General features: G+C 34.2%; 1 protein-coding gene across 5 annotated transcripts in view; it reads left to right on the forward strand.

Annotated features, from left to right (window-relative positions):
- Window positions 1-26,239, forward strand: part of LOC145252481 (bifunctional 3'-phosphoadenosine 5'-phosphosulfate synthase-like) — a 357,476-nt gene that overhangs the window by 289,656 nt on the left and 41,581 nt on the right. For all 5 annotated transcript variants that reach the window (XM_080111908.1, XM_080111910.1, XM_080111907.1 and 2 more), the window contains exons 4-5: window positions 5,716-5,834; window positions 20,252-20,365. In XM_080111908.1, the coding sequence (XP_079968034.1) occupies window positions 5,716-5,834; window positions 20,252-20,365 (233 nt within the window). The remainder of the gene's footprint in view (window positions 1-5,715; window positions 5,835-20,251; window positions 20,366-26,239) is intronic.

A 26,239-nucleotide genomic window follows, 5' to 3' on the forward strand; every position in this document is an offset into this window, starting at 1 on the left:
TAAGCTTGCCACCAGCAATTGAGGTGCCGACCCCAAAACACTGAGGCAAACAGCTCTCACACTGTGCCATTCCACAGCGGAGTATTGTGCCCCAGTATGGGCAAGATCATGCCATGCCCATAAAATTGATGTAGAGCTGAACAAGGCATACCGGACCATAACTGGTGCCCTAAGATCAACTCCCTTGCCAGCTCTATACTGCCTAACTGGTATTCCACCACCACATATCGGGCGAGAAGTCATCACCAGAATAGAACGGTACAAACAGCTTAACGACCAGACACTCACCGTTTGGGCACCAATCAGTGAGACAAAGACTAAAATCTCGCAGTAGCTTCATCAATATAGAGGAAATCAATCCCAGGCAAGCTGCCTCCTATAGGATGGAACGATGGCGAGACTATAACAGCAGGAATAAAAATGAAGCCCTACCAGACCCAAAAGAAACGCTCCCCCTGGGTTCAAACCTTGGTAGAAAAAACTGGGTGACTCTAAATAGAGCCAGGGCCAAAGTAGGCAAAACGAAAGACAATCTCCACAAGTGGAGCCTAGACACCTCACCTTTATATCCATGTAGAGAGGTACAAACGATGCACCACCTTAGGGGAAAACTGCCGATTGGGTCCTCATTGCTCAAACCAAGACCTTAAGGAGGCAAACAGCACTGCCATGCGATGGGTTAATTTCTATTGCGATAAGATATGATGATGACCTGGAACCGTAGATTCAACGTCACTAACCACTGCGCCACATAAGATACCGGGTGTTGCAATCTCTAGCCTAGGCTAAACAAACATGGTTTCATGATTTTAGCAGTCGTCTTATACAACCGATATATATGATAAATTTATTAAAATTTGATCTAATTTTGTACCTCATCTTACGGTCGCCTTATAAACTGAAATACAGTATTTTTAGTCTTTGTAAGGAGACGTAAGTGATGCCAAACTGTTTCTGTTCAGTTAAGTTTACATGATGGGTATTATTTTAAAACAACAAGAAATGGTTGTCCAATGCTCATTCATGAACTATTTTTACTCCAAGCCACCAGAATTTAAATAATTGTTGGGGCTGTTGACTGAGGTATAGTACTGTGCAGTTCTAGGTGGTCCATCCTTCCAGTCTTTGCTTCTTCACCCTTTGAGAACAGGGTAAGTTTACTGCTAGTCACTCAAGGCACCTGTACTGGGGAATACCGATGGGACTGCTTAGATATTTTTGCTGGCCAAAGTGCTCTTCCTGTAGGACGCTGTGACACAAGGTCATGAAAGTGGGATTTAAAAAGTATGCCACTTTTGTGACCTTGAATTACATCTTCCTATTATGGAAGAGGGAGATAAACATTCTTATTTAGTGAATAATATAAAGATAAAAAAAAAAAAAAAACTAAAAAATATTAGCAGGACTCGTGGAACTTCCACAGAATGAGAAATATACTGAATCAATAAATATGATATTTTTCTTAATAGCACAAATTGTTTTGTTTTTTTTTGTTTTTTTTTTTTGACAAGAACCTATAACTGAAAATGAGTTTATTAACATTTCTGTAAAAATAGTGTCCGTTGTATTTTAAATATAGAACTGACCCAAATGAGATGAATTAATACTCAAAAAATAATTGTATGATACATGGTCCAAAAGAGATAATAAAACCATATTCGTTTTTAGAGTATTCCCTTTAGGTGACTTCTTTCTTCAATAAAGAATTGTTGCATGGCAAATTCTATTCTAGCACCATTACAGCAGTCATATATTATGATATTCATAAACGAGGTTACACCAAAGGGAAGTCACTCTCATATTCTTGTCCAGAGTTACCAGATTAGCCATTTTAAAGCCATATTTCACGAATCTGCCCCCCCCTTAAGTAGTTTGACCTTCAAAAATTTAATGTAGCCTTTTTCAAGGTGTAACGTATGAACTAGGGAAAGAACAAGCAGAATATTATATAGATCAATTAAAAATGATAAATATGGCGAGATAACTCTGGTTTTCCGGTCTGTTTATTACTAAATGACACTCTTAGATGCGAAAACTGAAAATGCAGTATCATAAACTTTGATCGAAAAAAATTTTTTTTACGAGTAGATTCGATGTTTCAGTTGGTTGAGTATGGCATTTTTTTTTTTTTTTTTTTTTTTTTACAGTGATCACCACTTATCAAGGCCCGGAAGCCACTCAGGGATAAGGGTTATTGCAAGTACATTACGTTAGTGTGGAGATTTGATGGAGTGTTTACTTAAGGGGGCGGTTCATTAGGAATTTGTTAACATTAGACTTGAAGACATCCAAGTTGTAGTCCGGAGGGAAGCAGGCAGACGGAACAGAGTTCCACAGGCGTGAAGTTCTAAGAAAGAAGCTTTGTTCATGGAATCCGCGTTTTGATTTAGGCACAGATATAGAGTGGGGGAAATTTTTCACAGTGGATTCAGCTAGACGGGTGTTTTTCGTGAAAGATTGGCGAGGGGGGACCAGGGATTGGAGTTCAGACGAGCACCTGCCATGAAAATAACGATAAAACAAGGATAGGCTCGCAACGTCTCTTCTGTGAGAGAGGGGTTGCAGGGTAGAGAAAAGGGCATCCCCCACTAAGCCACGAAGTCTATTTTGTACTCTGTCAAGGCATGATAGGCTGTTTTTGGCAGCTCCTGCCCAGATATGGCAACAGTATTCCATCCTTGGACGTACTTGGCTTTTATATAGATAGAGAATTGCATCAGTAGTGAGATATCTTCTGGAGCGGTAGAAGGATCCCACCATCTTTAATGACATGCCAGTGGTAAGTTGTGTGTGTGTGTGTGTGTATATATATGTATATATGTATATATATATATATATATATACACACACACACACACACACACACACACACACACGCTCACACCGGTGAGTACATGTAGAAATTAAGATGACCTGTGCCGATTATGTCTGAATGAGAAATTTTAAACTTCAAAAGACGCCTCACAAAACATTAAAGTGCAAAAATAAAATAACAAGCAACTGTATGCACAGAATAAACTTTACTTTAGGATAACAATACGTAAAGTGAATGTTATAATAATATTATTAAATAAAAAAAACTTTACATATTGCTTCAGATATTTTAGCTTTGAATTTATAAATATTTACTCCAATATTACACATTAAAACAAATACATACACACATGCATATACGTTTTTTTATTTGTTTATATAAACATTTGTAATATGAAATGTAAGGGTATAAATATGAACTTTTAAAGTGTAAGACTATTATCGCCTGAGGAGGTTTTTAGTTATTTATAACTATCAACTGAAATATTAGCATGATATAAATTAGATTTATTATTGAGCACTCTTGTATAAACCTTGTTGAATTGATTGATTTTTATAAATATATTTACTCTGGAATATTCATGCTCTTGAGAATATTTTCTGAATATCCATAATTTCCAATATTCTTCCTAGCATATTTTCTTCTCCTGGAAAAAAAAAAATCTTGACCTTTGACATTTCCGCAGACACATTTACCAAATTTGACATTTTCTTCCAAATAGAAATCTTTTTTTTCCTTTTTATACTTTTATATCTCTCCTCCTCCTCCTCCTCCTCCTCCTCCTCCTCCTCCTCCTCCTCCTCCATTTACTTTTGTATATATATATATATTTTTTTTTTCACATCATGAGAATAAATTCATCCAATTTGTATTTCTTCAAAAAATACATACAAAACATTTTTGTTTTTGACATTTTTGTCTGGGGAGGCTGATGGGAAACTTGCTAAAATTAGCAATTGATGTTTTTATTTTTAATAAAATTAAAAAAAACAACTGTATTTCTTGCATGAACCTAACTTTAATTGCTTGTTTTTTTTATTTACTATTAATCAAGTATTTATTGCAAGCAAAAATACAATAACATTAAATGAAACAAAATTTAAGAAAAAAAAATTATTAAATGAAAATTGATCACGAAATTTAATCCATCACAGAATACATTTTGGTTTCTTTGCAAACAAGTCAAACACTTTAATCTTTTGTTAATAGCTGAAAAATGAATTACTTATTATGACTTTTTAAAATTTGAAAGAAATTTGTAAAGTTTTAAACAGTTTAATAAAAAAAATAATTGCTGACTTTAGAACACCGGCAATATGTTCAATAGATATGAAACCTTTAGGTCATTAATGCATAACTTCAGTCATCATAACAATACAATTTTCAATCCCCTCCGATTCATCTAGGAGAAATAAAAAAAAAAAATGAATAAATAAAAAAAACAAATCATTAATTTTAGAATGTCCCTTGTACAACTGAATTTTACCAAGTACTTTATCCACTATGAGTTTTTGTGAGTTCGACAAGATACACCTCAAGAAGGTCGGAGGTTACATCGACTGAAACATGATGCAAATAACACTCAAGATGAGAACAGTAGTCCAAATAATGTAAATGTATTGTTTTATTATTGTTCACTCTAAGTAAGTCACATTGTTGCTACTGTGAATAGAAGCCAAATTTATAGAAGTATTCTAAGTGGGGAGTTGTACAGCAAGATGTTTGTTCACATTACATTTTAATTTGTGCATGTTGATACAATGAGAAACTTAGAGGGGCAGGATGAAATTCCAAACAAAATCAAAGGAAAAAAGCTATTTATCCACAATGTCATGGGTCCTTGCAAAAATTCTGTGCAAATACCAGTTCGACAGGATACACCTGAAAAAGGTTGGAGGTTACCTCAGCCGAAACATTGTGAAAATAACGCTCAAGATAACAATAGTCTGAAGAATCAAAATAATATGAATAATAAATCCTCATCTCAAAAATTCAGAAATCTTTTTAATTTTGTTTATTCATTTATATCAATCATGTGGACTGTTTTTGTAATTTTTTTTTTTTTTTAAGATTAGTGGACTTTTGGACAAGAATACAGAAATATCTTCAAATTAATCTAAAAACGAATCGCATACAAATAAACATACAATTTCAATCTAAAATGACCCAACGATGGTTGACATGCCGTAAAACTCAACCAAGAGAAATTAAAGTAAAAAAAAAAAAAAAAAAAAAATTTTTTGACTACTGTTTAAGATATGGTTGTTCCCTTGCAAGCCAAGGAAAGCTAACGTGTACGAGGTGCCTGTAAGAAGTTTCCAGACTTTTTCATATGGGCACTTTTATTGATAGTACACGCATAAAACTCTTGTCCCTTTCAAAGTAATCTCCTCCAGCTGCAATGCACTTGTACCATTCCAACAACTTCTGGAAAGCCCAATAGAAGTCCCTCTTGTGTGAGCTTGTCAATGACCTTAAAGTGTCCTCACGTCTAGATTGCATTTTTGAAATTCATCAGCCATGATAATCAAGCTTCGGTAGGTTGTATTCCAATTCCTGCTGTAGCTGTTCATTTGGACCTGAAATCATAAAAATTGGTCAGTCATCTTCATAAAATGTATAGAAATAACATACTGAATTTTCAAGAGTCTACGGCAATTTTAGATGCCTGTATAAAAAAAAGTCTGGAAACTTATTGAAGGCACCTCATAGTTAAAATAATGCCGATGGTGGGCATCGCACGTGAGGTTAAAGTCTAACAAAATGTTATTCATGCTTTTATTAGCTTGTCATTAAGAGATTTTTTTTTTTTTTTTTGTATCTTTGTATTTATATTGCTTCTCTGACCAAATTTCTAATCTTATTAATTCATTTCTATTATTTTTTTCTGTTTTCTTTAGGTTTCACTGGCGTTGATTCTGCTTACGAACCTCCAAGTAATCCTGATGTCGTTTTAAAAGCTGGTGAAACAACCGTTGACGAATGCGTTCACGAAATCCTCCGTTGTCTCATTGAAAAGGTAAATTGTATTCTTACAATAATCTTTCTTTAATCAACGTCGTAGCGTATGAATCTGCAGATTATATTGTTAGCATTGGCTTCCCCGATATTTTTCTAGTCATAATTCTTTCCAGAAATACATTAAATACCATGTCAATGTTGTCAACATTTTAAGTGGTTTTTGTGGAACGAACTGGATTCAAACTTGACACCCAGATCGTCAACCTGTGTCGTTAATCACTGACACCTCACCTTTAATGAAAGTGTCTTAATTGATTTGGACTGAACAGGTGACCTTGGTAATGACATCATAAAAAGTGTTATTTTGACTAAGCATATTATTGAACTCTGTGGATCTTGCTTTCTGGCATCTTGTCTTTGACAATCAGGCGATTCTACCTTTTTAAAAAGTGGGTGATAGGTAAAATATATCTACCATACTTTGGGGCAATTGCGCCAACTAGTTAAAAGTGCTCTTTTGGCAACTGCACATATAAGGAGCACTTTTCTTTTAGTTGCCGCAGTTATATATATTTATAAAGTAATGGTTGTGTGATTCCAACGAGAGAAAAATGTATATTTAAGATTGTAGCCAGTAAAAATTGATGATTTTGAAGACTTTTATCATTTTTTTTTCATATTTTTAAATATTTTCATAACGCGTTTCAAGCCTTATGTAGCTCTCTTCAGATTTTTTAGTTAATCTTTTTTCTTTTTTTTTTTTGTGAAAACTTTATGGGGTTCCCATTTAGAGATCGTTTTAATTTGGCTAAGACGATTGTGCTTTCGAGATTATAATGATCAACAAACGTTTTACACTCCTATATTTTTATTGTCATCGAAATTGGTGAAATAACCCTCCAATCAAATCGATTGATTTCTTGCTCTTGTGAGGAAGCTTCATATATTATTCCGCAGTGACTTATTTCACAATGCATTGTAGTCTACATTGCACTGTAGAGAACCTATTGTTGATTTTATAAAATTATTTTTTTATATAATGGCTTGAATTAAAGTTAAATTTTTTTACTTAAAAAATTTGTTTTTGGTGGAAAGTGTATGGGATTTCCTTTTGGAGATTATTTTAGTTCGGCTAGTACGATTGTGCTTTCGAAAGATATATGGATGTTAAACTGGTTCTCTCCAGTAGAATTGATTAAGGGTTCATTCGGTCAGTGTTAAGTCCATTTGGTGAATATTTTTTATGATTTTTTTTTTCCGTGTGTGTGTGTGTGTGTGTGTGTGTGTGTGTGTGTAAGGGTGAGTGGTTGAGCGTTGCATGTATGGGTTAGAATCTGTGATTTCTTTTTTCCACGTGTGTGTGTGTCTGTCTGTGCCTGTGAGATAGAGAGAGATAGGGAGTGTGTGTCATGCACACGCACACACTAACAATGCTAGAAATAAAAATGAAGACTGCATCTATAAAACTAGCTTATTCTGATTCTTTTAGTTTGACCTAAATAGCATTTAAGCTGACAAATAGAACTGAAAGGGAGACACAAACCAAATATCAACTAACTTATTGTTTTACTGTGCTATTCAAGCATACTTTGTTAAAGTTTATTTAAAGAATCACTTAGTTTAGAAGAGTTATCTAATGCACCTAATTAAATTTTATTTTATACTAGCAAGGCTACCTAGCATAGCCGGGACAAAAACATTTCTATTAAAACTTCTATCCCTCTATTTTCTCCCCCACCCCTCCCCACAACCCCGTTTTCTGCTTTGCTCAGCCTATTCCTCTTTAGCTGGACACACACACACACACACACACACACAAACAAAACTCTCCTTGTCACTAGTCGGCATTTTTTTTTTTTTTTTTTTTTTTTTTAATTAGTGCGCATAACAACATTGAGCCCCCCCCACTACACACACACATACACTCCATCCCCGATGAAAGCCAGCCCAGTTGACTCCTGGAGAATGAACATTTTCTAAATTTTAGATATTATTGATCCAGAGCAACACTGATCAAAGTAAAAACACTAACTTTTTGGGTGCTTATTTTGTTGTTTTTGATTTTTGCTTTTAGCTGGACATATAAACATGTACAAACAGTAGATAAAGATGAAAATTACTAATAGAAGTTTAAACAACAACAACCCCCCCCCCCAAAAAAAAACAAACAAGATTAACATTAGATTCATAGCAAGGTGCAGGAGTACATAGTTCCTCATTCATTCCCGGGCAATGCTTCTGCTAATATTCTAAAGTCTGTGAAATGTCTGGAATTTCACCATCATCTAATTACTTGATTGCCAATTCCCTGGCACCGCCACTCTCGTCTATCCTGAAAAATAATATGATCTCTTTTGTGATTGCTCCATTTTGAATTTCAGGAATAAATTACGCAAGGATCTATGGAACGGAAGAAAAAAAACATTAAGAATAAAAAGGAAAGAAATTCCTTTTAGCCGAAGGAAATTGCTTTGTAGCATAGGAATGGTGTTAGTTAAGACATATTCATTTCTTTATATATATATATATATATATAAAGTGGCCCTGTCTGTGTAAGGAACTACTGTCAATTTTTGGTCTAGACTTGAAACTAAACTTGATATATATATATATATATATATATATATATATATATAAAAAATTTCCTGTCTTTTTCTCTCTTACTTTCCCTCTCTGTACTGCTCTAACCAAGTATGCCGACCTGTTCCACAAATCCCAAAACCTCAACATGAAACATCTCTAGAAAAAAAACTCAAATAAACCTAGAACCCCAACTTTCAACGTAGACCCCTACTACCATGTCTCCTTCTCCAACATCAGGGGTCTACATTCCAACCTTCCAGAGGTTGAAACCCAATTACAGTAGACGACACCAGACATATTCTTTCTAAGCGAAACTGGAATAGGGCCGAGTATTTCCCTAGATGAGTTCCTAATTAACGGATACTCTAACTTAACATCTAAATCTGACCCCCAAGATCACCATGGGCATGGAATATGTGCCTACATTAAAGATGGCTTCCCATGTGGCAGGGATATCTCTAGAGAAGATCCTAATTTACCTTATATGTGCTTCCGGGTTGCACTTGCTTACACCACTGCATTTATATTTGCTCTCTATCGGCCCCACAGCAGCGGAGTTACTATCTTTAAGAGCATATCTGAGAAAATAGACCACATACTGTCTGCACATCCCTCGGCTAACATCCACAACGTGGAATGGCTGACCCACTCAAATAAGACGGACGATGAGGCGAGGTTCTGTCATGATTTTGCCATTGCTTATGACCTCACTTTTGTGAGCCCACCCGTGTGCCCGATACTACCGGTCAATATGCAAGCCTCCTAGACCTTTTTCTCTCAACTTCCCCTGGGCTATGTTCATGTTCCGTTCTTTCTCCTCTAGGATCCTCCGACCACTCCGTCGTATCAGTTAAGATAAAAATGAAATGTAATAAGTCCCCAGACGTACCCCTCCACCGTACTGTATACCGATACTCCATGGCTGACTGGGATAGCTTCCGTACATTTGTATCTGATCTACCCCTGCATTCCATGTTTAAAAAGGATGTGTCCTCTATAGTATCAGACCTGACCGAATGGTTAATTGTAGGCATAGACCAATTCATACCATCTAAAAAAAATTTCAACAAAAACCTACCAACCAGCCATGGTTCTCCCCAGAATATGCTGCTGCCATCACGCACAGAAATCACATTTTCCATTACTACCAACGTAATAGATGCACTGAGACTAAAGCTGCTTTCAGGAACGCCAGCAACCACTGTAAAAGAGTAATAAAAATGCAAGAGAGCTATATGCTCAGTCTGTTAAATCCAAAGTAGCTGATCAGCAGCTTGGTTCCCATCAGTTTTGGCAAATAACAAATAGAATCCTGAACAGAAGTGTGCGTTCTATCCTAACAATTATCAACGGACCAGAGGTCATCTTGTCAGCTTCAGACAAGGCCAAACTATTTGCCAAGAACTTTGCAGCTAATTCTACCCTATGCGACGAAGGCCATCAACTCCCCACATTTCCTCCTATAACACAAAACATGCTAGGTAACATACAAATATCTGTGCATGAGGTCGCCAAGCTAATGAAGAACCTTGATTCCAGTAAAGCTACTGGCCCTGACGGCATCCCAAATATAAAAAAGCTTCAACCAGAACACTCTGAAAAACCTCATCAGTATGCCCTGTATTTAAGAACTAAGGTGATAAGTCATCTCCCTCTCGGTACAGACCAATAAGTCTCCTGTGTGTCATGAGTAAGTTCCTGGAATTTATATTAATTAGAGAAATAGTCAACCACCTCAGCAGAAATAACCTTCTTAGTGACACGCAATATGGTTTCCGTTCTGCAAGATCTACCGCAGATATGCTAACGGTTATATCTCATAGGATTAGTGAATCTCTTGACAAAGGCTTCCTTTCCAGGACAATTGCTCTTGACATATCAAAGGCCTTTGACAAGTTATGGCATAAAGGCCTACTTCACAAGATATCCAGCTACGGTATAACTGGAAATATTCTCTCTATCATTAAACCATTTGTCTCCGATAGCCTCATAAGAGTAGTGGTTGATGGACAAAAATCGGAGGCCCGCAATATTAATGCTGGAGTCCTTCAAGGGTCCATCCTGGGCCCAACTCTCTTCCTGATCTACATCAATGACCTCCCTAAACACATACTTAAATCATTCGTTGACATCTATGCTGATGACATGACCATCTACGGCAACACATCAAAGGCTGTAAATGACAAAGTTCTCTCTGATTCTCTCTCCTCTGATCTTGAACGAGTGGTTCAGTGGGGGAAGGCTGGTTACCTTTAATGCATCTAAAACCAAATTTCTATCTTTACATCATCAACGCTCTGATCCCCATCTGGCATCAATTGAAATGGATGGCTCTCGTCTAGGAGAAGCCCCATGTTTTTGACAAGCTTCTGGAATTGACCTTCACTCCTGATCTGAAATGGAACACTTACATCAAGTCTGTTGCCAAGGTCGCTGGAAAGATATTGGGATCCTTCTACTGCTCCAGAAGATATCTCACTACTCGTGCAATTCTCTAAAAGCTAAGTATGTCCAAGGATGGAGTACTGCTGCCACATCTGGGCAGGAGCTGCTAAAAACAGCCTATCCTGCCTTGACAGAGTACGAAATAGACTTTGTGGCTTAGTGGGGGATGCCCTTTTCTCTTCCCTGCAACCTCTCTCCCACAGAAGAGACGTTGCAAGCCTATCTTTGTTTTATCATTATTTCCATGGCAGGTGCTCGTCTGAACTCCAATCTCTGGTCCCCCCTTTGCCAATCTTTCATGAAAAACACCCGTCTAGCTGAATTCACTGTCAAAAACTTTCCTCCCTCTTTATCTATGCCTAATCAAAATGTAGATTCCATGAACAAAGCTTCTTTCTTAGAAATGCATGCCTGTGGAACTCTGTTCCGTCTGCCTGCTTCCCTCCTGACTACAACTTGGATGTCTTCAAGTCTAACGTAAACAAATTCCTGATGAACCGCCCCCTTAAGTAGACACTTTATTAAATTTCCACACTAATGTACTGTACTTACAATAACCTTTATCCCTGAGTGGCTTCCGAGCCTTGATAAGTGGTGACCATCTTGTAAAAAAAAAAATAGGGAACTAGCTGGCAGCCTGGCATTGCCCAGTCGTACAATACGCTTAAACATGATATTTTAATTTATGCAGAATGATTATATAATAATATACACACAATCTTCTATTGATTATTATATATTACGAGCAATAATTTGCTTGGTTGACTAATTTACACAAAAAAAAAATAATGTTCATCAAATTCCGTCTCTATTTACAATATCACATCAGCTGATATTTGAACTTAACAATGAATGCCCTAGAAAAGTCACTTCTGATTAACGTTTAGTTTTAAAATATGCAAACGAAATGATTTGCACTGATTTTAAATAGTACTTTTTTATTTTTTATTTTTTTTATTTATTTTTTTTTTTATCGGAAATTGAATTCCTTAAGAAAAAATTAAAACGAACAGGGGATCATTCAATCTGCAGTTGAACGGTCTACTACTGAGCTATATCTCCAGATTATAATAAATGTTTGTTTTTTTTAAGAAATGATTTGCTGAAATTTTATCGCTATTCGCCAGTGTAACGTAAAATATTCTTCTGTAAAAATTCTTTTTTATCTATAAGAGAAAAGCTATTAAGATCGGATTTTTTTTCGATTTTCATCAGCAGAATTTCTGTACACAACACATCTGAGAACACTGCCAGACATATGAATTAGCTTCATGAGAAATTTGCAAAAGATAGGCTCAACCGTTTTGGAATCTATGAGGAAGGAACTCGCCCACACACACACACACATACACACACACAATAGAAATTTGAACCTGTAGAACAAATTTGATTTTTTTTTTTTTTTTTTAGCCGGTAAAAATAGCTGCTAAGGGGTCAAAATTGATAAAATTGGAACTTGGCAGGTGCAAATATACATTCCTATGTTAATACCAGTTTATTTTTAGAGTTTTGATATCCATCTGTCATTAGCTCAGATGGTAACAAATAACTCTGGAGCACTAAATGTTTTGGTTTCGATTCTAGCTGATGGCACCCAAGTCTTTTTTTTTTTTTTTTTTTTAACCATTACTGTATATATATATTGGGCACAATATAATAATCAATAGAGAATTGGCTCTATAATAATAAATAGGAAATCTCTGCATAAATTAAAATATCATATTTAAGCATATTTTACAACCAAGCAACATGCTAGTCATATATATATATTAGTAAAATGATGAAAAATAAAAAAATTACATTATTAATTCATCAAAAGTTCAATATACATTTGTGTTAAATTTGGTTAATTTTTAAAGTTTGTTATTCATCTTTTGGTTGCTCAGATGTTAATAAACAACACTGGATCGCTAGATGCTTTGGTTTCGCTTTTATCCGATGACCCCCCCCCCCCAAGTCATATTCTTTTGTTTTCACTTCCAAAATCACTTTTATATATTGCATATAAGTATTGGTTCTATAATAATAAATATGAAATCTACATAAATTAAAATATCATATTTAAACATATTTTATGACCAGGCCACCTCAGGCGGCCACTATTATATATTGGGTACAATATAATAATCAGTAAAGAATTGTAAAGCATATTTTATAACTGTGCACTGCTAGATGACCTGCTAGTGTGTGTACATGTACGGCATAATCATTGAGATCTGTTCTCAACGGATCACCAAAGTTGAGCAACATTGAGCCTAGCTAGTAGCAGATGGGTGACCATTTGCAAATTCTAGGCACTGTATGTGCTCTCTCCACTTGGCATTGTTTCCAGTCATCCTGAACCTTCACTTGTCAACAATGCCAACTCAGGAGAGGTGTGGTTGGAGATTGTGCAACTCTTGCCACAAAAAAAATTCTTGCAGTGGGTGTCCATAGTCTGTTAAGACCGAAGGAAACTACCATTTATTATACACGCACACACACACTAGAATAAAACCTATAAGGTTATTTCTCTGAAGATATTTATGCATAAGTAATATTAAGGTCGTTTTAATTTTTTTTTTTAAATAGAAAAAGTAGGTTTTTAATATCCATGTCAGAGTGAGAAAAAAAAAACACTCCACTTTATAAGAGATAAATATACGAGGTGCCTTCAATAAGACTTTTTGTATGGGAACTTTTATTGATAGTACACAAATGAAACTCTACTCCCCTTCAAAGTAATCTCCAACTGCAATACACTTGTTGTACTGTTCTAACAACTTCTGGAAGGCCCTATGGAAGTCCTGTTGTGTCAGCATGTCAATGACTCTCGTTAAAACCTGTCATCTCCTCAATTCTCTCATAATGACAACCTCTAAGGGTTTCCTTGAGCTTAGGGAATAACCAAAAGTCACGGAGCAAGGTCTGGACTAAAGGGGAGTGAAGAACTGTCTTCATCTTGGTCAAGTAGTCTGTGAGCTTCTCTGCACACCCTTGGGACAAATTTTGTGCAAATCTTCCGCATCTTCAGTTCCTTGCGAATAATTGTGTGTACAGTTCCCACACCGACATCAAACTGCACTTATTGTCTCTATAGGTACACAACAGTCCTTATCTATGAAATTCTTTACTCTGGTGTTCTGACTTACTCTTTTCACACCTCTTATCATCCTCCCACAGACTCCCTGCCTTTTCTTGAATCTCTTATGCCACTCAAAAACTGGTTCTCAAATCATGCAAGATGGTCCAAAAGCAGTCTGAAGCATTCTATACGTTTCTGTGGCATTTTTTCCAAGTTTAAAACAATTTTATTGCATATCATTCTTCTAAGATATCTTCACGTCCAGATTGCATTTTTGAAATTCATCAGCTGTGATAATCGGGCTTTAGTAGAATGTATTCCAATTGCTGCTGTAGCTGTACATTTGAACCTGAAATCATAAAAATTGATCACTCATCGCATAGTATGTATAGCAATAACATTGAATTTTCAAGAGTCTGATAATTTAAAATACCTGTACAAAAAAAAAAAGTCTGGAAACTTATTGAAGGCACCTTGTGTGTGCGTGTATATATATATATATATATATATATATATATATATATATATATATATATATATATATAGCAAACAGTTAATAAAACATGTTAAAAAACACTTTGAAAAAGAGTTAAAAACATATTTAATCTGAAAAGGAAACACTTGATAAGTGGATAGTCCTTAATCCGTGGAGTTTCGAAGAAATATTTTCCTTCTCATTAGAGGGTAGGAATTAGCAAAATGCAGGATCGGATTTTGCATGCAAAAGTATTTGATGAAACAACAAGTCAAAGATCTTACTTGATAACAAAAAAGTGAAGCAGAGGGAATATGGTGAAGAAAAAGGTGATTACACGTGAATGGATAGTCTGGTGGAAGATAAATAATCCGGTGACGGTAAAATCCAAATATATAATTCAAGAAAGTTAATTGAATTTCCATTTGCACAAGTAAAATCCATTTTTATTTTATATATATATATATATATATATATATATATATATATATATATATGAGTCATTTACATACAGTACTGTTTCGCTGTATCACAGCTCATCAGTGTTTTTAGACAAACAGCTACCTCGAGCCAAGTTTGAATCTTGACCACCTAGACGCTTCTGTTACGCTATTTGGCTGCTGTTATGATGGGCATGTGAATTAAGAATATTTAAACATTGTATAAATGCCTAAGCTCCATTTATTTACACAAAGAGCATCGCTTCATATGCTATGGCTTAAAAAATCAAAACTTTTAGGGGTATCCGAATCAGAAAAATTTTGTGCCTATTTTCCAATGCGAAAAACGATTCTTGTTGTTTTTATTTTATATTGTTTAAAGCAAAATCTTTCGCTACTGGTAGTAACAATAAAATAATGAATATTTATTGAATTTAAGTTAACAGTAAAACTAAAACCTCACAAGTTATATTTTCTCAGCCATGAAAATAATGTACATTTAACATGTGTTTTACGGTAATTTGGAAAAAAATTAATAACTTCATTGTTAAATATTTAGAGATTTATAAAGAATTGGAATCAGGAATTTAGTAAGGAATCAATAATTGTATTGCAATTGGGGAAAAATATTGAAATTGTTGCATCACTAATTATATAGTGGTAGTAAGTTATAAAATTTATATGGCAATTAAGCTGGATGAAACGTGGAATATTCTGTGTAGCTTAATTGCCATATATGTTTTATAACTTACTACCTAGCTCTACTTGTGTATTGAGCACTGTAGAAGTAAATACTTAAAGTTTACACATAATTTAATATACGAAAGTATAAATTTGTGATTAAATTAAGTAATCATATATATATATATATAATATATATATTATATATATATATAATATATATATATAATATATATATATAATATATATATATATATTTATATATAATATATATAAATATATAATATATATATATATTATATAAATGAGAGAATGAAAAAGAAACCTAAAATGGTAATCAACGTTAAATGATAAAGTTTAAAAAATGCTGAAGAAACAGGTTTCATGCGAGTGAAGAAAGAAAGAACCTCTCTTACAAAGTTCTTTCCCCTCTTCACTCGAATGTGATCTGTAACCTGTTTCCTCGGCATTTTTTAGAAATTAATCCTGATGATGTCCCCCTGAAATAGGGACGAAACGTCGATTACCATTTTATCTATTTCAGGTTTTCCTTTCCATTCGCACAACGTCAACCATCATATTATTTTGTTCATATATATATATATATATATATATGTGTGTGTGTGTCTGTGTTTAGCATGATGGACTGATAGTCTCATAAAAAAACACACCTGAAATAAAATAAAAATGTTAAAAAATACACTAAAACCTCCATGAATAGTTAATCAGAAAGGATTCAGTGAATTGAACATTTCTTCACTCGATTTTGCGCAGCCAACTTTATGAAGCCTGCACAGAAGAGAGAGAAAAAAATGGCTGCTTAAATGTTAGGCAAGCTGAGTCAATAGAAAGTTTTTTTTTTTTTTTTTTTTTTTTCGCTGCTTTTGTGGTTCTGTTGAAATAATAGTTTGAAAGCATAGTCAAGTCAATGTGTACAGCCATTATCTGATATTGATCCGCAAACAATATGAACATCTGTTGCAGGCATCTCGTGGAGTGAAAACAAAATAATGGTGTCCCAGCCACTATAGAATCATTCAAGGCGACCATTATGGAGCCTTTACTCTTGACTGACCACACCTGTCTGGCCAATCTTTGACATGTGGTCAATATCAGAAACAAAAAATTCTGGTCAATAATTTTCAATACCCACAACCTGCACATTCGATGCTATTATATAAAATGAAAAACATCTGGAAAAAAACCCCAAAAAAACTTTGGTCTGTTTTGAATGTTTTCAAAAATACTGAAATATAATAGATTTTATTTAGAACTAGCATTACCTGTATACTAGCGTTGCCCAGTGGAAGTATACCTCCCACCTCACCCATTAAAAAAAAAAAAAAAAAAAATGAAACTATGGTTGTTAGTGAAAGCCACTGCCGGCCCAGTAAAATAGTAGGCGCTGGCATCCAGAGAACAAAATGAATGCACCGTGCTGAAATAATAATCGTAGTATCTATAAACCCATTCTTAACATGGGGATTTGATTATGTGATGTGTTTATTCTGTGCTTTCATCTAACGTGTCAACTTTGAAACAACCAAAACCACTCCTGCAGACCTGAGCAACAATTCTCCTAGACTTTAAATCTTTCCTATTATCGAGTGCAGGTTTAATTTTCAGATTAAAAAAAAAAATAATAATTTAAGTATTTTTAATGACTAATAGTTGGGAAGCAATTTGCAATGATAACGTTCTAATAAATGGAGCATACTTATTTTGCCAAGTCAGATGTTAATGCTACCCCTAGCCGTTAAATGTTTTCCTTTTCTGGTAGTAAGGTGCATACAATTTTTTCCAAGGTATTTTGTTTATGTGAAAGCTAAGCATGTAATCTATGATAAGCGCCGTAGAAATGTGAAAAAAATTTAAAAGAAATAATAATGTAAATAATAGTTGAAACATTAACAACGGAAGTGGCCCAAAAGTGGGTGTTCATTGTAGTTGAACATTACCATTCCAAATATAAGCCTGTAAGCGCTGATAACCGCTTGGATGATTACTGAATAAGTGAAACATAAAAAAAAAAAAAAAATTAAATGATAGGTCAGGTCCACGAATTCTTTATTTTTAAAAATTATTTTGCAATCTGAAAGTTATGCGTGTTTTATGGGTAAACATGTCCGATAGCTGACCATGATTGGGTTTGCGTACTCTACTAAATATTTGATGCCGAATATTTCAGAAAAAAGGCCCAAAAAAGGTCAAATTGAAAACATATAGCCAAATTTACACAAATAAAAAAAGTAAAAACGGAAAGACAAAGAGTGTGTGTGTAAATAGATAAACATTTATGTATTTTACTTTTTTTTTTTTTTGCTCGTGTAGATGGGTGAGGTTAGAAACCGATGCATTTCATATATATATTTATATATTGAAGAGTTTAGCTTCCAAATCTTTATTTATTTTGATTTGTTCTGAAAGAAAAAGAAATTGAGATTTTATTTTATATGTTGTGGAAAAAAAAATTGTTTGCAAAAAATAATTTTGTTGTATTTCATTCAATATACTTCCGGAAACTTTTTTGGGCATAACAATAAAAAAACAAAAAACACACACAAATATTTGGGAGCTAATCTCTTCAATTTAGTCCAGAGTTAACATCTTCAATGTAGCTGTAATCTCTGTATAGCATTAATAAAGGTAATGTTCATGGTTTAAAAAAAGTTAAATGGTTGTTTCTCTCTGCCTTTCACATTCACCTTAATTTGACATTTCTAGATTTTGGGGTAACAATCTGTAAACGAATTACAAATAATCCTGCCACTAGTGTTGTTTGGCTGTCCGTCAGAAAGCATAAAGTTCTTTACATAAAAACAAATTGTCGACAATTTTCCATGCGATAATGAGTAGAATAATGCTGGAAAAATTATAAATCTCGTCAAGTCGCATGGAAAAGATAAAATAATTTACTAAGAAACTTACATAGTTTTCTAATTGTCTTTTTTTAAAATTATTTTAGAAGTTTTAATATAAAAGACGCAAATATTAGGGAGCCAAAGTCTTCAATATATGAATATGTATGTAATGCGTTGGTTTGAAAGATCACCAATCTACATGTAGTGTTTAATTGTATAAAAACACGATAGCAAGTGGTTTATTATTTTTTTTTATTTATTTATTTATTTTTTTTGACGAAGACATCGTAACGTCTCTTAGTGACGCCATATTTTAATGTTAGTAAGCATTTGTTTATATAAGCTTAGTATTGGATTCCAGAATATGAGAATATATAGAACTCAACCAATCAAAATAGGCAGACTTTAGTGGGAGAGCCTTTATTTAAAATCCGAAATTGTAAAAATTATGTTAGGTGTATAGATTTATGAGCCAGTTATGGTCTGTGTAATCATAATCTGTGGAACCTGTAGAATTCGTTCTGGTGACAATTGCGAGTAGTGGTGGTAGGACTAAATGTTTAGAGAGAAAAATAGGGACTCCTTCTTCTGTTGCGATTGTGATGGTGTTGCTTGTAGGGTGCAATATGTAGTATTTTATCACAACTGAATGTATATGAAATGGTGTTCAAAAGCTACATAAGTTATTAACTCAGATGTATTGAACTTGTATGTGGCATATGTTGTTGCAAATACGATATTTTGGGAATTTCTGCAGTCATTTTATTATATATAGGAATTTGTATACGTTACCTTTCTACATCACACTTTCTCTTTCTGCCTTTTCCCCCTCCTCCTCTTTTTCCCTCCTCCTCTTTTTCCCTCCTCCTCTTTTTCCCTCCTCCTCTTTTTCCCTCCTCCTCTTTTTCCCTCCTCCTCTTTTTCCCTCCTCTTTTTTCCCATTTTACCTCTGTTTCGCTCTCTCCCTTTCTCTCTGCCACCTATACCATGAGTTTGTATGTGGCTATGTATTTTTCAAAAGTAAAAATTATTCTGAGATGCAAAATTTGTGAAGGAGGGTGGAATAGGATGCTTACAAGTCAATGATTTTTTTTTTTTTTTTTTTTTTGCTTGTGTGTGTATGCAAAGCATTCTGTACCTCTACAAAGCCACCATTCGCCCAGGCATGGAGTATTATTACTAAATCTGGGCTGGTGCATCTAGTTTTTCCCTCTTTGATAGGGTCCAAAAAGTCTCTCCAATCTGATAGGTCCTCTTTGTCAACTAAGCTCCAACCTCTGTCCCATCACTGCAATGTTGCATCCCTGTGCCTGTTTTAAAAGTATTTTAATAAGATTTGCTCTGATGAACGCGTTGCACTTGTGCCTCTTCGACATACATATCCTCCCGACAAACCTGCTTAGCAACAAAATCACACCCTTCACTGTTGAGGTCCCTAAATGTTAGAAAGCCTGAGTAACAAGATGTCTGTTTATATTACGCTTGAACTTCCGCATGTCAGTACAGTCCAGGAAGAAGGGATCTGGAAGGAAATTCCAAAGTCTAGCAGTCCGAGGGAATGAACTATTAGAGTAGAAGACTTTCTGTCATCTGGGGATCTGTGTAGGGGTGGGATTTTGCTGCTTGTTGGGTTTGTCTGGGGTATTTACATCGAGAGGGTACAAGGACTTGTAGTTCGTCGGAGCATTTATCATTAAAATATTTGTAAAACCGGCAGAGGGCTACAATATTTTGTTGATGAGATAGAGGTTGAAGCCTAGCTGACAGTGCGGGACCTATTAGGTTGGCGACTGTCTTTTGCATCTGCATCTAAGAGTGAGAGAGAAAGCCTTAGATGCAGATGCACCAATCCAAAATGTGGCGAAATTTCTGTTGAATTATGTTGAAATGTTTTACTCTTTCCTTTTTTTTTTAATCTTTTTCCAGGATATTTTGCCTGCTACCATCATTAGCACAGTGAAGGAATTATTTGTGCCCCAGGACCAATTGGCAGCCATTAAAGAAGAGGCAGGAAAGTTGCCCTCTCTTAATATCAATAAGGTGAGTAAACAATCTTTATGTGTGTACCTTGGCGTTGCAGTCACACCTTGATACAACTAATTTGGGCTGTGGTGCGTTTCTTCAGTTTAAAAATAGTCCGTATATTCTCATATAGTGGGGCAGATTACTGAAACAATCTTTCACTTGGTGCTTGTATCGCTAAGTGAAAGTTTCTTATAGAATATTGAGTTAACCTGCCTTACTATTAATAGACATTATCAGGGTGATAAACGGCTCTACATTACGAGTGAAACGGTCGCATTTGCAAGTGATTTTTCAAAGTGGCGACTAGAAATAATGAAATACTTATCTTTTGACGAATGTATTTCTTTCACTGACAATTTTCCAAAGCTCAATACTGAGTGAAAAATATCTTTTCAAATTTTTTTAATGAGAAAATGTTAAATTATGTAAACAATCCAAGTTTAAGAGAACAATATACTTTTCTTTCTTTTTTTTTTTTTTTTTAACGAAGGTTGTTTAAAAAAAAAACATGAAAAAAATCAGAATGTTTATACCTTCAAGTATCAACATTAAATTTGTTGTATATTTAGAATTACACTTATTAAAAAAAAAAAAAACCAGAAACATCTTTATGATGTACATACTCGTCACAGAAGAAAGATGTCATATTCTAAAAATCATGTGGGTTTGGCTAGTAACTTTTCTATTTGGCTAGTAAACAAAAATATTTAGTTGTCAAAGGTCAAGTGAAGATAAATTTGTTTGTAGAGCCCTGTAATGGCAAGAAAGAACGGCTGTTGGATATTCATGAGTAAAATTTGGTGGACAAGACAAGCATAAACTGAAGTGCATTTGTATGATTGCAGAAAACATTTTGAATTTTATTAACAACTATTTGTGCTAATACAGTGCTGCCCAGAAGCAGTGAAATAGTCTTTAATTTTTATTCGTCTTCAGATTTCTTAAACTGAAAAAGAAATTTTAAAAAGATTATTGCAAGGGAAATTCCGCAATAAAAAAACTAGTTATATTCCTTGTTCATTTTTGATCCTGTGTATGATTTCAAAATATGGCAAGGCTTGATTTGTGGAATTGCCCCATAGTTACCTAAGCTCCCAAGTCCACTTTAGCCCGAAGTGATTATACCTCCTAGGTCATCTGGTGCTATCAGATCAGGCTGTCTGAAGATATTGGCTTCCTGATCCTAAAATGCACCAAACATTGATGTTATTTTTTTTTCTCTTACTTTTCCAATCATTTTCTGCAAATTCAAACACAAAAAACATAATGTTCACATGCCATTAAATTATTCAGCAATTAGCTACAACCACTATCAACAATCCCCCCTCCCCCATACACACACATTCTCTATCTGTACCTAAACCTAAACGCAAATTCCATGAACAAAGCTTCTTTCCTTAAACTGTCCACCTGTGGAACACTGTTCCGCTGGCCTGCTTTCTGGCCAATTACAACATGGTCGCCTTCAAGTCTAATGTAAACAAGTTCTTGTTGAGCCATCCCCTTAAATAATAAAATCCTACTCGATCTACACCACCACCTTGCAGTCATTAACCGTTATCCTTTACACCACTTATCGAGACCTTTTAAATTACTCCTCTTCCTTGTAAAAAAAAAATTGATTTTGTTTTTCAGTCATAATTGAAAAATGTTTAAGTTGTCCAGACAGAACTGCATTTTTTTTTTATTTTATGAAGTGAAGTTATGATGCTTGTTAACATACAATAAGAAACCATGAAAACTGTCAGCGAATCCTTTGCCCCTGTTGATCATCTCCTGCACTGATGATTGCGTAAGCATGAAACACTAGTATCTGTAGGTATATAAAAATAGTTATATATAATTATTGCCGCCCCTGTCCAAAAATCAAATTTTTTGTGTTATCGAAAATATTTTTATCAAAACATAGCTATTGATTAAATATATTTCTCATTTTCTGTTAGTATCAAAAGAATTGTCTCCATTTTTTTTCCTTTTTTTCCCCCTTTTTCCTTTTTTCCCCCTTTTTCCTTTTTTCCCCCTTTTTCCTTTTTTCCCCCTTTTTCCTTTTTCCCCCTTTTTCCTTTTTTCCCCCTTTTTCCTTTTTTCCCCCCTTTTTCCTTTTTTTCCCCCTTTTTCCTTTTTTTCCCCCTTTTTCCTTTTTTTCCCCCTTTTTCCTTTTTTTCCCCCTTTTTCCTTTTTTCCCCCCTTTTTCCTTTTTTTCCCCCCTTTTTCCTTTTTTTCCCCCCTTTTTCCTTTTTTCCCCCCTTTTTCCTTTTTTCCCCCCTTTTTCCTTTTTTTCCCCCCTTTTTCCTTTTTTTCCCCCCTTTTTCCTTTTTTTCCCCCCTTTTTCCTTTTTTTCCCCCCTTTTTCCTTTTTTTCCCCCCTTTTTCCTTTTTTTCCCCCCTTTTTCCTTTTTTTCCCCCCTTTTTCCTTTTTTCCCCTATATGAGAATATATGGACTATTTTAAACTGAAGAAACGCATCACAGCCCAAATTAGGTTTTTCCCCTTTTTCCTTTTTTCCTTTCCTTTTTTTTTCCTTTCCTTTTTCTTCCTTTCCTTTTCCTTTTTTTTCCTTTTTTTTCTTTTTTTTCCTGTTCTTTTTTTTCCTGTTCTTTTTTTTCCTGTTCTTTTTTTTCCTGTTCTTTTTTTTCCTTTTCTTTTTTTTCCTTTTCTTTTTTTTCCTTTTCTTTTTTTTCCTTTTCTTTTTTTTCCTTTTCCTTTTTTCCTTTTCCTTTTTTCCTTTTCCTTTTTTCCTTTTCCTTTTTTTCCTTTTCCTTTTTTCCTTTTTTCCTTTTCCTTTTTCCTTTTCCTTTTTCCTTTTCCTTTTTTCCTTTTCCTTTTTCCTTTTCCTTTTTCCTTTTCCTTTTCCTTTTTTCCTTTTCCTTTTTTCCTTTTCCTTTTTTCCTTTTTCCTTTTTTCCTTTTTCCCTTTTTTTCCTTTTTCCCTTTTTTTCCTTTTTCCCTTTTTTTCCTTTTTCCCTTTTTTTCCTTTTTCCCTTTTTTTCCTTTTTCCCTTTTTTTCCTTTTTCCCTTTTTTTCCTTTTTTTTCCCTTTTTTTCCTTTTTTTTCCCTTTTTTTCCTTTTTTTCCCTTTTTTCCTTTTCTTTTTTTCCTTTTTTTTCCTTTTTTTTCCTTTTTTTTCCTTTTTTTTCCTTTTTCCTTTTTTTTTCCTTTTTTTTTCCTTTTTCCTTTTTTTTTCCTTTTTCCTTTTTTTTTCCTTTTTCCTTTTTTTTTCCTTTTTCCTTTTTTTTTCCTTTTTCCTTTTTTTTTCCTTTTTCCTTTTTTTTTCCTTTTTCCTTTTTTTTTCCTTTTTCCTTTTTTTTTCCTTTTTCCTTTTGGTTCCTTTTTCCTTTTGGTTCCTTTTTTTTTTCCTTTTGGTTCCTTTTTTTTTTCCTTTTTTTTCTTATACTCATATCTTACATAAAACTTTGTTCCAGCGTCATACACATTTCACAGATGTCTTGAGAATAGGTATCGCAAATCCCTTTTTCTTGTTTTTTTTTTTTCATTTTTTTATACATATTGTTGCGTTATTTATTTATTTTTTTTTTTTGGCTATCCCTAGCAGATTTCAAGGCCTAACACTAACTAACAGAATAGAAAAAAAAAAAAGATGAAAAACAAATGTGCAATAAATAAATGTTATCAAAGGCAAAACTCTTCTACCTACCTGGATAAGTTTATTTGTTTTTAAACTTATTTTGAAGTGTGTTTTCAGTTCAAAATAAACTTAGTGTTCATTCTGTTGAGTTAAAATTAAAAAAATGGCTACCTCGTAAGCCATTCATAGGGACCCTTGATAACCGCCCAAAATTGAAAAATAAACAAACACTGGTAGAAACACATCAAATAAATGTCAATAATCGAGCAAAAATATTATGTTCTACCAATATTTTGTTTTGATTTTTCAGCGATTAGACAAGATAAAAAAGTTAGAATGGACCGGAAATAATAATTTTACATGAAATTTATGTACGAAACTGATTTCCTACTCTAAATTTTAAAATGTTTTTTTTTTTTTTCTGCCATGTAATCATCTTAAAAAAGTAGAATCTCATTTTGGTGGAATGATTTAGATAAAGGTGTTAATCTATTTGCCATTATTTTAATAGTATTACTATTTATATCTTATTTTTCTTTTTACAATGACGCAAATCAATCTAATAAACAACCAAATCTTCATAATTAAGAGAATTTATAGAAAAAGGTAGAGAATAGTTAACGGAATGTTTTTTTCTAAATAGTAACATCTATATATATATAAAAGCGAAAATGTATGTGTGTGTACGTTTGTGTGTCTAACAACTTTCGACAGACAGAACAAAAATTCACAAACTCGTTATCATATTGAAGCTCCATCCTTCGCTCGAAAAATATCGAAAAATTGGCCGAAAACATTCATTTTCTCACCCCGAAATCGACAGTTTTCGACAGGGGGGGGGGGTCAACAAAAACGGTCTTCTCGTGACTACAACCGGTTCTACGCATGCGTCAGATGTCATGACCTGATATAGTTTAAATAGTTGAAGAAGTGACTAAATTTCATGTATGTCATGTTAGCTCAGTTGGTTAGAACGCTGGTTCATTATCTAAACGTTTTGGGTTCAAATCGTGGTGTCAGATGTCTTTTTTTTTTTTTTTTTTTTTCTTTTTTTTTCAATTTTTTATATTTAAATATTGAACCAGTGTTATTCAAGCCATTTTTCACACAACGATCGTTTTTCTGTTCTTTTTTACTTCGCTTATCCACCCCGACCACACACCCAAAAACACCCAAGTACTCACCGATTTTTTTTTAATTTTAATATCGAAACAGGCTTATTCAAGCCATTTTTCACGCGTTCGTTTTTCTATTTTCGTTTGCCTTACGTTAGTTTTTTTTTTTTTTCTTAATTTTTTTTTCGATGTTTTGATTACCGCTCCCTTAAGTTTTAACGTTGTTTTCTGTTTTTACTTCACTTATAACAAACAAACCTGGTCATTGACGTCGTCGTCGTAACGCTTGACGACTTCTATGCACGTACCTGTCAATTTGGTTCTTACTTAAATAAATTCAAACATCTTTCAGTAACTCATTCTGGCTGACCGATTTTATTTTCAAACTTCACCTCAGGGCTTCGGATTTGATCCTACCAACTTTACCCCCCCCCTCCGGTTTCTTTTTTATTTAACACCACACACACCTCCAAACAACCGGGCAACGCCGAGTACCCCCGCTAGTTATATCTATAAAAGTGAAAGTGTCTGTCTTTCTGTCTACATTTCTCTACACAATAACTGTCAATTTTCAGTCTACAGACTCAAAATTTGATATACAGAGTAGTGAGATTTGGGAAAATCTTTGGAATCAGTTTTCAGCCAGAAATTTGGCTGTTAAGGAGTCAAAGTTCAACGATTTGACCTTTTGAGAACTCTACCAAATTCCCCCGCTAATTTTGGGTCTAAACACTTGAAATTTTAGATCTAGGTTCCTTGGACATGGATCTAACTTAATAACTTGATTTGAGCCCAAAACAAATATTAAGGGGTCATAGTAGGGGTCAAATTTTTAAAGCATTTGAACGCTTCAGTCTCTACCAAATTACTCAGACAATTTCTGGTTTAAACATTTGAAATTTTACATAAAGGGTATTCAGAGATAGGGCAAGCTTTTTAATCAGTTTGGGTCGAAAATTTGAGCTACAAATATATAAATCTATGTATGTATGTTTGCATGTCTGCCTAAAACTTTCGACAGAGGCGACTGATTTTCAGAAGATCAATATCGTTTTGAAGCTCGACCCTTCAGACGACAAATACCGAAAAATTGGCTAAAAACATTTTATTCACCCTCAATTTTTCTACAGGGAGGGGTTGCTTTTTTTTTGTCAATATTTTCGAAAGTCATCCCCTCTTTTCGATTGTCTA

This window comes from Euprymna scolopes, chromosome 29 (assembly GCF_053919585.1).
Source record: "Euprymna scolopes isolate OS-2025 chromosome 29, ASM5391958v1, whole genome shotgun sequence".
Lineage (NCBI taxonomy): Eukaryota > Metazoa > Mollusca > Cephalopoda > Sepiida > Sepiolidae > Euprymna > Euprymna scolopes.